Source organism: Mixophyes fleayi, chromosome 8 (assembly GCF_038048845.1).
Source record: "Mixophyes fleayi isolate aMixFle1 chromosome 8, aMixFle1.hap1, whole genome shotgun sequence".
NCBI lineage: Eukaryota > Metazoa > Chordata > Amphibia > Anura > Limnodynastidae > Mixophyes > Mixophyes fleayi.
In genome coordinates this window covers 130102658-130116349 of record NC_134409.1, presented here as the reverse complement: position 1 = coordinate 130116349, position 13692 = coordinate 130102658, and the positions used below count along the sequence as shown (strand labels likewise).

At 39.4% G+C, this 13692-nt stretch overlaps 1 protein-coding gene across 3 annotated transcripts in view; it reads right to left on the bottom strand.

The window, feature by feature from the left end:
• Positions 1 to 13692, bottom strand: part of CIMIP7 (ciliary microtubule inner protein 7) — a 219414-nt gene that overhangs the window by 18477 nt on the left and 187245 nt on the right. For 2 of the 3 annotated variants that reach the window (XM_075183536.1, XM_075183537.1), the window contains exon 2: positions 3081 to 3194. In XM_075183536.1, coding sequence (XP_075039637.1) covers positions 3081 to 3128 — 48 coding nt within the window. In that variant the 5' untranslated portion in view covers positions 3129 to 3194. Of the gene's footprint in view, positions 1 to 3080; positions 3195 to 10625; positions 10699 to 13692 lie in introns of those variants that run through there. The other variant, XM_075183535.1, reaches the window with a different exon arrangement.

Below are 13692 nucleotides of genomic sequence, written 5' to 3'. Positions count from 1 at the left end.
TGACTCTTCCCTTCTCCAATCCCGACTCCTCCCCTCTCCAGTCCCAACTTCTCCAACAAAAGGGTGAGGTAGGTCTTCCATATATATCATTATCATACAAAGGGTGAGATAGAATAGAAATTTATTGGATTTGCCAGAAACCTACGAATAAATAAGGTTCCCTGATGGACAAACTATTCATCATCGTCACCATTTATTTATATAGCGCCGCTAATTCCGCAGCGCTGTACAGAGAACTCACTCACATCAGTCCCTGCCCCATTGGAGCTTACAGTCTAAATTCCCTAACACAGACACACACACACACACACACACACACACAGCTTACAGTCTAAATTCCCTAACACAGACACAGACACAGACACAGACACACACACACACACACACACACACACACACACACACACACTAGGGTCAATTTGTTAGCAGCCAATTAACCTACCAGTATGTTTTTGGAGTGTGGGAGGAAACCAGAGCACCCAGAGGAAAGCCACACAAACACGGGGAGAACATACAAACTCCTCACAGATAAGGCCAAGGTCGGGAATTGAACTCATGACCCCAGTGCTGCAAGGCACATGGATGGACATTTATGTATAAAATAAAAAAAAAGGAAATAAAATAAATCCTAGTTGTACGTCTTTAGCTTGAAAGACGCCACCTAAAAAACATAACATTTCTTTCCATTTTAGGAGATCTTTCCCTAAGCTCACACACACTAGGTAATCCTGTTGATAAGAGCCTGTAAACAAACATGTCAACTACGGGTTTAGAATTAAAGAATGATGTTTATGCAGAACAGCCGCACGGAGAAGGTTTAGAAGGAAAATTCTTTGTAACATGTGTGTTTAATCAGAGATGGCAGCCGAGCAGAACTGACAGAGCCTCTGTGCCACTGACAGACTTTATTTGCACAGAATGCAGGTGTTATAACCCACTCTTAGTGCATTCATAATTCATTCCAGCATGCTGTAATGACACCAAGCCTTTCTAAATGTCCCCTTTCATCTCGTACAGGTGAGACTCACAAATCTGCGTGAGTCACAGCATTGAGGAATGTCAGAACGGTTAGAGTTATCTGTAAAATAGTTTGTTAGGTGTCCGGCCTCTTCCATACACAGGTTCCGCTCATGTCCTCCATGACACTGATTTCTGTAAGGTTGTCTGCCATCTGCTAATATGTGATGCTCCCTTCTTATGGAAGCGAGAGGACAGAAACATTTGGGTGTCAGCCTACAGAGAGGTGATAATGAAACCCAAAAGAGCTTATTAGGAGCTTAGAGAAGTGTTAGAAAAGAAGAACAGGAGGGCTAGGACTGAGCCTTGTGGAGAGGAAGTGGATTCAGAAAAATTAACAAGGAAGAAGTGGTTTGATAGGTAGGATGAGAACCAGAATGGAATGCAACGTTTGTATGAGACGTGAGCATTTGGTGATGTCAAATGCAGCAAAGAGATCAAGGGGAATTAGAAGCAAGTAGTGGCACAATGACAACAGTAAAGCCTCTTTTGCATGTGGACAACAAAATCCTAACCAAAGAGGTTCCAATCAGCTGTGCAAGGAAGGAAGAGTGTGTATGAGGCCAGCCTCACAAGAGACCTAGGGGAACAAGAGACAGTAATCTGAGAATTTGGGTAAATAAAAATTGTAATTACTGCATGCTTGAATAACGAAGGAAAGACACTAACGGAGAGGGAGGAATTATAGATGATAGTTAATGCTGAGCTGAAAATAATGACTGATGTGTGAGGGGATAATGATAAGATGACAGAAGCGTGGGACAAGAAGCATAGGTTAGAGACATAATTTTCGTGGGATTAAATAAGGAGAAGGTGATAGAGGGCTAGGGAAATTAATTAAGCATTATGGTAGAAGATACCATTTCATATTGGTTATTGTAAATCTTGTCCTTGCAGCCGGAAGCAGATCTTGGGCAGTGACGGTAGCTAGAGGGATTAGTGTGGGGGGATTGGCAAAAGAGTTAAATGTATTAGAGAAATCAAGGAGGAGGGGGGGTTAGAAAAGTCAGGGCATATAACAAGGGAAGTATAATCTATTTGGCAATATCCAGAACATTTCTGTAGGAGTGATAAATATAAGTATATTTGAGGAAATCATCAGAAGTACAAGACTTCCGTCAATGATCTTCCTACTTCACGGGAGTGTCTATGAATGAGTACACGATCGAAGCTGGGAAGAAAGAATAGCTTAAGCCACTTGATCAAGTGATGTGTCTAATGTGTGATTAAAGCGTGGGTCTGGAAGATTAGGATTAGGAGAATGTAGAAATTAGGGAAAGAAGCTGTTGGCGAGAGGCGGGAAGTTGTTGATAATCTATAGCACAGAGATTTCTGTGGTTATGAGGAGGCTTGGTTAGGTTACAGTGCAAAGTGATTAAGGTGTGGGTAGAGAGAGGAGATCATGAAGGAGGAAAGGAGTGTTAAAGAAATCAGAAACTGAACAAAGTTGGGAGAAAACGAGTTCAAGGTAGTTTCCATCACGATGAGTAGGAGAATCTGTGTACTGGGAAATTCCAACAGAACAGATTAGAGAAATGAGTTGTGAGGCAGAAGGAGACCCTCGGTGATGGTGGGAATGTCAGACAATAAGAGTCAAGATAAAAACTTTTCAAGGAATTGCTGGGGTGATCTGAGGGGATAACAGATCACAGTGACATGCAGAAAGAAGGGGTTGAAAATTCGGATTCTATGTATTAGTTTGAAATCTGAGTATAGGAAAAAGGGGAGAGAATTTGGAATGTGGGGAAAAAAGTAGTCAAACCCCAACTTTTGTTCTCCTTCCAGACCTGGAGGTGTTGGTGAAGTGGAAACCACCATGTACAGGTGAGGCAGTGTCTGATTGTGTGAGTGCTTACTTTGTTATTGCCTGAAGGTTAAGGTTGCTTTAGATGCATTGATTAGTAGTGCATCTATCAGTTCTACAGAATATGACCTGTTATACCATTAATACAGTTATAATACTCAAGTTGCTTTTCTAGCTCCCGGCATAAAATAAATCAGTTTGGACTGGTTGCAGATTAGCAAATCTATCCATATAAAACTATACTTCTTGTTAAACTCACTTTCATTCGCTGCACGAAGGCTGTTGGTGGCGGTGGCTTTGCTTCCATACGGTAATCCTGAGATATATCATTCCGAAAATGGCTTCTATAATGTCCATGGAAGCCACTGGGGAACTGAAAGGAGACAAAGCAAAACGGTCGAAATTCATGGAATGAATAAAATGGTGAAGCAGGGAATGCGCTATTTCGGCTTAAATGTCTATTGAAGGGATGTACAGAATCCATTATTTTAAGGTTTGGAATGACCACAAAACCCTCAGAAATGGATGAGACTAAGGACTAGATTTACTAAGCTGCGAGTTTGAAAAAGTAGGGATGTTGCCTATAGCAACCAATCAGATTCTAGCTTTCATTTATTTAGTACATTCTACAAAATGATAGCTAGAATCTGATTGGTTGCTATAGGCAACATCCCTACTTTTTCAAACCCGCAGCTTAGTAAATCTAGCCCTAAATGTCAAACTGAATACTATTGAAAACTTAAAAAAATATTACAAAATGTTCATGGAAACTATGGAAATTAGGGAAGGAATACAGACGCTATAGGTGTTGGTGCTTGTTATGGGCTTGTCCTCAGCTGTTCATGCAGCCTGTGCAAAAGGCATTGCTCTGTTGCCAATCCTCTGGGGCGATAACGTGCTGAACACCTCCAGCATCTTTGGCTCCCAGCCTAGGAGCATGTGACTTTGCAGACCAATAAGAAGCTATTGATCCATGCACTCTAACCGCCTACAATCCGCCTAGGGTAGAAGGTAGGGCTGGAGGATATCCACCCCATCTAATTGTTGGTTCCCCAAAACTTTGTACCCCACTCTCCCTCTTGGCAACACTGCGCTACATAGCCTGCTTACTTCTATTTATGTTATCAACAATGTCTTTGTTACACTGGTTATGTGCATTGTGAAAACTCTGTGTGAGATCAATGTCTCCTCCATCTAATTGTATTAAATTTGTTGCTGTCACCGTGTTTTCTTTTTCTGTTGTTTGCACTATTTAGTCTTTCTCTTTCCCTGTAAATGTATAGTTTCCACAATTTGTCTCCCACCTCCACTGTGGGCACCATTTGTCTCCTAATGATTAGTGTTAGTGTCACTAAGTGAATTGTCCTCCTCTTGCAGACTGACCGAACGTCTCCACCAGACCCTCACCCTGCAGTGACATCAGGGAAATAGAGAGAACACAGCTCTGTCCAATCTGCACAGAACAGTTCCTTTTTAAAATCTCCCACACTGATCAGGGGAGAGGATCTTAGAACCCACAGTTCTGGTAGTAGGTAGGAGGAGGCCAGTGATTGATAATATACTTTATACCGCAGAGCTGTGGTGAGCAGAAGTCACAAGTACTTACCACGGGTGCATGTGACGGTGCAGTGGGTTAACAGGGGAGGCAGGGAAGGGGACTGGGGGCCTCCTAGGGGTACGCACCTGAAGAACATGACCAGGCACACTTCCTGACCTCGTCCGTCACCCCAATATGGTCACGGCCCCACCCCGGCACCAAAGTATAGGACTGTTCAGAAGCATATTTGTGGGCCAACATATCCTCTAAACAATAAACAAATTTAAATGTGTATTGTTTTGCTATAATACAACTACTACTAGTGTGACAGAAACACTGGCAACATCATTGATGAGCTTTCTGGCAAAATAGACTGATGGTCCCAGGTTTCTGACCTACGTGTTTTGAACTCCACATTCGAAAAAGCTTTGGCTCAAGTGAAAGCTGGATCAAAGGGTTCCCTGGAGTGAATGGAGAGAGTGGGAGGGCCTCCATTCATTAGGCCCATTTCAAGTCTCCTGACCTGCCAGTCAGACAGCAGGCTAATTAACAGTTGAATTGCAAGGTGTAGTTTAAAAGGAGTTTGCTCAGTTAGTCTCTCTCGTTAGTCGGGGAAAGAGGCTGGAAGTCTCCATAGAGAGAAAACTGCTATTTGTTTGTAAGTGAGCTAAACTTGCAAACGGATGTTTGTTTGTGAGCTGGACATTAGGTCTATCCACACTTATAGAGGGCGTCTCTAATGTTTTAGAACCGGACAGAGCAGGATTTATTTTATTGTTTAATTTTTTACCTCTTTAATAAAACTAACTGAAACCAGTTGTACCAGTATTCGTGTGAATTTTTATGGCTGCTGTGTGAAAAAGTGCCCCATCTACCCCAGTAGCCGGCCTCTGTACCCCGACGTTGTGACACTAGTTTTTGCAATAATTCTCCTTTAATTGATATCCGTACTAAACTCTTACTGACTATGTTGTTTAGCCTACTGTGCTTGTACAATTAAAATGATGTACTAATTAAAATATTCTTTCCCGATTGTCTCTTTGATCAGCTATTATCATTTGCCAGCGTAATTAGGCATGCCGTACACGTGATTTAAATAACTTGTTTGCAGCCTAAGCCTACAACTTATTTCTATTCTCACTTTAGTCAATAATTACATTTGTGATGAAATTCATAGCACCCATCTAAGTCTGTACTGTTCCCCTCGGCTTTGAGACAATTACATATTTCTAACCACAAACTGAACATTGCTTTTTAGATCATCCCTGTTCATGTTCGGTTCATGTCTGCGGCTGAAGCAAACAGCTTGAAGCCTCTGGGCAACCTCTGTTCATTAATGTTTTACAAAATTATTATAAGAATTCAGTATCATGCAACTCGTTGCTTTAATTCCCAAAGGAGATTACAATTCATAATTCATTGTGTAATTCTGTTGGATCAAGGTTAACTGGAGCGTAGTACATACAATAATTATTTTGTTATGCTTAAGAAGAACATGTCTAAATTTCCTTTACAATTATCCTTAAGAAAAAAACTAGAGGAGACACAGCATTTGTTTCTAGATAAATCAGTGTGAAAGTGAGGGGTTGTATAATATTGTATAATATTGTTATCTTTCCAATTTTCTAAAATAAATATGGAATATCACTTTTTGTAGTAAACAATGAGAATGTTGAGAATGTCTTTGTTTATAGATCAGTAGCTACAATAAACAAAAATACTATAAATATTGCCTTGTGTTGACTATTTAAGGCTCCTTTGTGTGTGGCTCACAAGCCAGCCCTTACTAGATGTAAGCCCCTATACCTGGGAGGTGAATGCATCTGCTTTTAACTGCCTTTCATTGGTGTTTGAAGCATATAGGTCAATGTAGGACCTGCATACAGTGAGGAACCCTTGATGCTGGGATACAGGCTTAAATGTTTTGACCAAAATATGAACCCATACCACTTTTTCATATTGCTAGATACTCACAGTTATGTTGTGCTATGGATAAGCTCTGACAACAACTGTCTTTTTGTTTTCTAAACCAATAAGTATTTTAGAAGACAACTGAAATATTTATTTAATGAAAAGTCTAGGGGCTAGATTTACTAAGCTGCGGGTTTGAAAAAGTGGGGATGTTGCCTATAGCAACCAATCCAGATTCTAGCTGTCATTTTGTAGAAAGTACTAAATAAATGAAAGCTAGAATCTGATTGGTTGCTATAGGCAACATCCCCACATTTTCAAACCCGCAGCTTAGTAAATCTAGCCCTAGGTGTTAAAGTGGTAAGAAATTGGACTTGGGTGTGACTTTTACAGTTTTGCACAGTGCGCCTTTTTGGATTCACACACCTAAGTCATTTGTAGTTTGCAGCAATCTTCCAAAAGTGGAGAGTTAGCACACTCCTAGAAGTGCGCTATAAGTCAGTCAGCTATTTCGGCTTCAAAAGGACTAACTCTCTAGTGATTGTATGGGATTACATATTCTGTAAAGGCATTGCCTCTAGATAATCACAGTCCAAAACCACTACAATAGACTGAAGGTCACTGATTTTTTTTTCTAGGGGGCCAACCAGACCCATGGCCTCAAAAGGGATCTCTACAATAGGTAGTGAAATAAGGGGTAGCTGGGATGAAGGTTTAGGACAAGTTGTCTGGCACATTGGACAGGAACTTTAGAAATGCTTAATCTCTACATATACCCCCAGACAATAGAACCTTTGAAGAACTTCTCTGGACTGACCCTCCCTCGTTCCATCCGTCTCTCTCCTACTATGTGCTCCTTCAAACGTGCACTCAAAACTCACCTCTTCCTCAAAGCCTACCAACCATCTACTTAACCCCCATCACCTCCCTTTAGCTCGTCCTCCCTTCTCTCCTCTTGCCTCAACTGGCTCCTCTTGTGCCTGGTCTGTTTACCCTCCCTTAGGATGTAAGCTCGTATGAGCAGGGCCCCCTCCCCTCCTGTCTCCATACCTGTTCTTCCGCTCCGTCTTTACTGCATATCGCTGACTGGAGTTTCTGAAGTATTGGTACTTTTTGTTCATTGTTCTGTATGGTTTCACCCTGTATAGTTGTCAGGATCTGCCTGCAAGCTTATACATTACATGCTGCTTTGCATGGCAGCTCCTGCCTTTTTGTCCTACTATTGTATTGGCAGTACCTCCACTCACCAGAGGTGCTGCTATTGTGCTTTATTGTGTGCATTAGGGGTTAACCTTCCTGTTCACTAATCATTCCATGCACCTGGGTGTGGTCCATTTAAACCTGTTTCCCCCAGCGCACATGGCTGGTTATTGTTGTCCTATCCTGATGTCAGATCCCGTTGTTGCACCCTGTGGAATCTTTCTCCTGCCTTGCTCCTGTGATTATGCTTTATTGGGATCTATCTCAGCATACAATCTGCTGACCTGTTCCTTATTTGTACCTGGGACTTATCTGTGCATTTCCCTGTGCATGCTGCCTGGAATATTTCCTCACCTCCCATTTACCTGCATCAGCTGTATATCTGGTAAACTCTGCAAGATACTATGTCATCAACTGTTCTCCAGCAATAAACTTTGTTTGTTTTTCACCTATCCATGACTCCTCAGCTGTATTTCTACTCTGATCCGTGACAATAGTCTACTGTTAGTATTGTGTGCGGCGCTGCGGATACCTTGTGGCGCCTAACAAATAAATGATGATAATAATAATAATAATAACTTGCTCGTGCAATTTATCCTCCCCAGTACGACTCCCGCACACATAGCAATGTGACATTTTCAATGTTGTAGGAACATGGACATTTGGGACTAAGCACTGCTACACCTTTTTCCTCTGTATAGTAAGTACAATAAATCTTTCTTCACAATAAAGTATGGGACACTTTCTGCAATTTTATTGGCTACGTCTACCCTATCAACGTCAATGATAGTTTGATAAATATTGGCAAGAGTGAAATCACTGTATACAGCCAAACTTCTGCAATGAAAACTCAGAAGAACACAGATTTTGTCAGTAATTTCAAGATTGTTGGTGGTCAGGTGGTTGTTGGCATGAGTGTAGGCCAAAATCCATAAGAGCCAACACAACTTTCTCTACAACCAACAAGTATTTTTGGAAAAGATGGGGTTTCCAGACCCTGAACCCATGATGCTAAAATTGCCTAAGTTCTATGGTAGTCGGGATATCCTGCAAACCTTGCAGGATTGGGCACAGCACCTTAATATGACCGACACTACCACATTCAAAGGAAACCAGTCTTACTCCATACAACCTTCTCTCCAGTTAGTCCGGATTCCGTTCAAGACTTTACTGCTATGGATCCAGTCTTATTTGTGAAATCTCCCCTCTGCCACAGTTTGGAAGTAGTTGGTAGACAGATAGGTTTTAGCAAATTTTGGTAACACCAAACCAACCAAATCATTGTAATTTTGGCAATCAATAGCCTACCTACCGCCAAAGGGCTGTTTCCAACCAGCAGCACTTGAATAGTTTGTTCTGAGCTATTTGTACCTACTAAAGCTACTTTTTAGTGAGGTGGATCAAATCATACAGCTGCATTTGAAATGCTTTTGCATTTTTCCATTGGGTGTAACTCGACTTTGGGTGAGTATTTCTCCTTTTAATCTGGTATACTCTGAAAGTTCCAACTCAGCTAGATATAAATAGACATTTTGTGCCTTGCGAAATGGTGCCAGCATCCTAATCCACTATTCCACTAGCCATTTTTCTTGAGTCATCTTTTGTAAACAGACACTGGACCGAACAGACTTGTCGTCTCATAGTTTACATGACTGGGAAACTCAGATAAGCAGTTCACTGCCGCTTTAAGAACCAAGCAATCTTCCTGCTGAGTCAGTAGCTTTATCTGTGGTTTAGTTTCAGGCTCTTTCTTGCAGAATAGTTGGGAGGGGAGTGGAAACAATCTTCCAGAATTATCCCACTTCTAACACCATGTGCAGAACAGTGTTCCAGGAACTGCTCTGTCAATGACTGCTTTCAATCCAGACTGTGAATTTATTTGCATAGCTCTAAGTAAGAGCAATCACAAATACAATAACACTTGCAACCCCTATACTTAAGTATATACCGTGCTCCACTGTATATTTTAGCCAGCTAGCCTGGTATTGATTGCCTGGTGCAAACCAACCAAGCCTCCTTTTAAATCCTTAAACCCTAGGATACCTCCCACCTTCCTACTGACTGACAATTTCTACATCCAAGTCTCACTTTTATTTTAAATCTCAACACAGCACTCTCCCCCTCCGAGCCTTATTTGAACCTCACCTGGGCTACCTGTGATCTGTCTCTCAAACATAGCCTCCTGGTAATTATTGCCTGTAACGGAATTATCTCCCTTATTAACTGTGTTAAAACATATTCTAGAGCCACACAGATCCATTCTGATTGAATGTCCATGTGTACAAAGCTTAAACTAGTACTATATTGGATTATGTCACCGGGAATTCCCTTGTGAAATGGAGGACACTTTGCGAACCTTCGTCTACCTGCATCACTGCTTTGATAAATGGCATACGATTCCCATGGTAAAACACAGAGTAGCTGGAATATTCTCTGACATTCTAGTGTTTTACCATGAAAATTCTAAGACATTTTCAGAAAGGCTGAAACTCTTCTCTCATGAACCATGAAACTCTGAGTGACACAGGTCTAACTGGATCTAAGCAAGGAGCATTCTGCTCCAAAGGAGGTATGACATTGTAGGTGGTAGCCTACTACACGTTAATTTAAAGCAATGAAATTGGTTAATTGGTTAATGACATAAATGTTAATAAGTGAGTTATTTGGAGACAGATAAAAATTAAAGGAGTTGAACAGTTGCTAGGGTCACACTCTGTGTGTATAATCATTACATGGTTTGTGAACAATGGATTCCTATAGGACCAGCTACACATTTTACTTTTACACTGTGTACCTGGTCCAATCATGTAATTTGTCTAAGAAATTCCACGTAATCCCATTGTTAAAAATATGCTGCTCCTGCTTTTTCCACTTATTTTCAGGGGTTATAATTAATTGGTGTTAAAAGCACATTATGCAATTGGAAAATAAGTGGGGGGGAAAAGCAGAAGTTATATTTTAACTGTGTAAAATTGGCTCAACTGTCAAGTACTCTATGCAACCTCTAAAATGAACGTGATTATGCGACAGTATGCCAAGGGAAACTCAGAAGCTCAGTGTCTCATTGGAATATCAGAAATTTTTAGGAGAGCAATGTTTAGCATATAGAGTATCATGAACTGAAATTTGTTAAAAAAAAAAGACAAACATCCTTACCCAGGTTCCAGTAATTGCCTCAGGCATCACCCTATTTCCAAAACCCACATACAAATCCTTTTTCACGTGAGCTTGAGACACAGAATTCTCTTATATTGTGTTTTACACACTGCTAATATGTAACCAAGGTGCTGTTGACACGGTTGCTAGGTGACCAGAATGAAAGGGTGTGACCAGCTATAAGAATTCCAACTTGCAACATAATGAATGTTGCAATTGTACACGACTTAAGTAGAATTTGAGAAGGAAGGGAAGGAGTTTAAGTTCCTTAATGAACAATATTGCTCAGATGGCTATAAACACAAACACCCACAGTTTCTTTTCATTGGACTGACTGAGGGTCTTACATTATTAATTTTGTACTGTTTACTGTGATCGTGTTGTTTTAGCACAACATAATTGCTTTGTGTCATTGCCTTTCCTTTCTGAAATAAGGTAAATAAATGAGTAAATTATTCAGTTTGTCCATTTAGATTGAGCCTCGTTTACAATTGTAGTGGATGCATTCAGCTCTATTTGTAACACAATACAGGGGAGGGTCTTTTAGGTGTCTATTTATATACAAATTAATTATTTTATTCATTATGAGTCTCTAATTCCAATGCATTTAAAAATATAATAGGACTGTGATTGTTGTCATTCTTTCCAAGAAAAACAGACTTCCTGTCTGTTGAGCCGGCTACAAATATGATACATTTCAAATATTTCACCATACTGGTCCAATAAACACTAGGATCTCAGAAATAAATAAAATATATAGGGGCCGATTCAATTCTGCCGTTAATAACGTGGCGTTAGTAAAACTGCGCATAATTACCCTTAATACGGTAATTTCAACGCTGGATTTGTACTCGCGTCTCCCTGAGCCGCGAGAAGAAATCCAGATTAAAATAACCGTATTAACGGTAATACTGTTAACGTCGCGTTATTCACGACAGAATTATATCGGCCCCTAACAGGGGAATTCAATTCTCAGCAGTAATTTTTTTAACACCGCGGTAAGTGATTTTAATGCGGTTTTCACTCATTCTGGAATGCGTTAACTTTACCCCTCATTCAAATCTATTTTTAACGCATCGTTTTTTTAGCGAAAACGGTCCCATCGCGGACAAGTGGATTATTCATTGAAAGTATAGGGAGGGAGAAGAGTTAAAAGCAATTCAATTATTTTTTAACGCGGCACGTTAAGGTATCAAATCGGCAGTTTTATGGAAAAGCATATAAAAAAAACAATAATAAAATTAATAAACACAATAATCACTAATTAATATATGTATGTATGTATGTATGTATGTATGTATGTACTAATGTGTTTTGTGATGGTATAGATAATTGTATAGTAAAAAAAAGTAAAAAAAAATATAGTAAAAAAAAAAAAAGTGCTGTATGTAGACATTATAAAATAGAAGGCTGTGTAATGTAATACAAATGTATGCCAATGCATTTTTTTTTTATTCTAGATGGCCGCGTTAAACCCTCCCCTCCACTAAAAAATTGCATGCGCCAATGGTTAAAGTGCGGGGGCAGCGTTACCTGTTTTCAAATTGAATACCACAATTTTTAACACTGCGTTAAGTGAAAATGGCCGCAATTGCATCTCCAAACCCGCGCGGATAGTTTTGCGCTTTTTAAAGTAGCGTTAAAAAAAATTTCAGTGGAGAATTGAATTCCCCTCTAAGACAAAGGCTAGTACTGATTGATATATGATAAACCCCAAAACACCCTAAAAATAAGGAAAGAAAAACAGCAACAATACTACTGATTTCTCAATATATCATTTCAAAATTAAATAAACCTGAATTAGAGACAATTTATTTATTGCAGTATCCCTAAAGGTAAACAACACAAATTATAATAATAAAATAAACATCTATTGTATGTTGTCTTTAAAAAAAAAAAAAAAAAAACAGTCCAACTAATCAAAGTCCTGTGAACCAACTCAATGGAGCATATTTACTAAACTGCAGGTTTGAAAAAGGGGAGATGTTGATATAGCAACCAACCAGATTGTAACTGTCATTTTGTAGAGTGCACTAAATTAATGAAAGCTAGAATCTGATTGGTTCCTTTTGGCAACATCTCCACTTTTTCAAACCCGCAGTTTAGTAAATCTAGCCCAACGTCTGTTAAAGTTAATAAGCAGGCAAGGGTCATTTTACACATACGCACATACTGTAATATATATATATATATATATATATATATATATATATATATATATATATATATATTGAGAACATGCTGTCTCATGGTATGGGCAGTGTCAGACAGTGGCTCTAGGAAGTGTCACTTTCTGACCAGGAAACCGCAGCGTTCTAAAGCGATGACACGCTCAGTCAGCATATCTTTAAAATTAGTGGGGAGTTTTCTTCCCTGTCACACCAGAACATTTCTCCCATCAAATCTTTATTTTAACAGAGTAATAACTTTGGTCTGACAAGGGAACAGCTTTCTTTATTAATAATACTTTTGAAAACCACAGTGAGTTTTCTCCTCAAGTCACTGACTGAAAATTTTATTTTACAACAGAATTATTTTATTTTCGTTTACCTGTATAACGCCACCATATTACATAACAAAGTACAGAGAATATTTAGTCACGTACATCAGTCCATGTCCCATAGGAACTTAGGGCTAGATTCACTAAACTGCGGGTTTGAAAAAGTGGAGATGTTGCCTATAGCAACCAATCGGATTCTAGCTGTCATTTTGTAGAACGTACAAAATAAATGATAGCTAGATTCTGATTGGTTGCTTAGTCTAAATTTTCTACCACACAGCAACATTCACTAGGGTTAAACTGTGTCAATAACCAATTATCCTACCAGTATGTTTTTGGACAAATATAAAATAAAATTTGTGCGTAGGAAAAGAGTTCAGACATACACACCAAATAAATTTGTGGTATGCTTATATAATATGACATTTTGAAATAAATTTTAGGAACAACCGCGTAATAACTTTTTGTAGACCATTTAAGTATTCTAACAATACAATATTCTTAAAAAGAGGCAATTATGGTGCCTTGACATTATTTTTCATAATTACATTTCATGATGGATTTTTT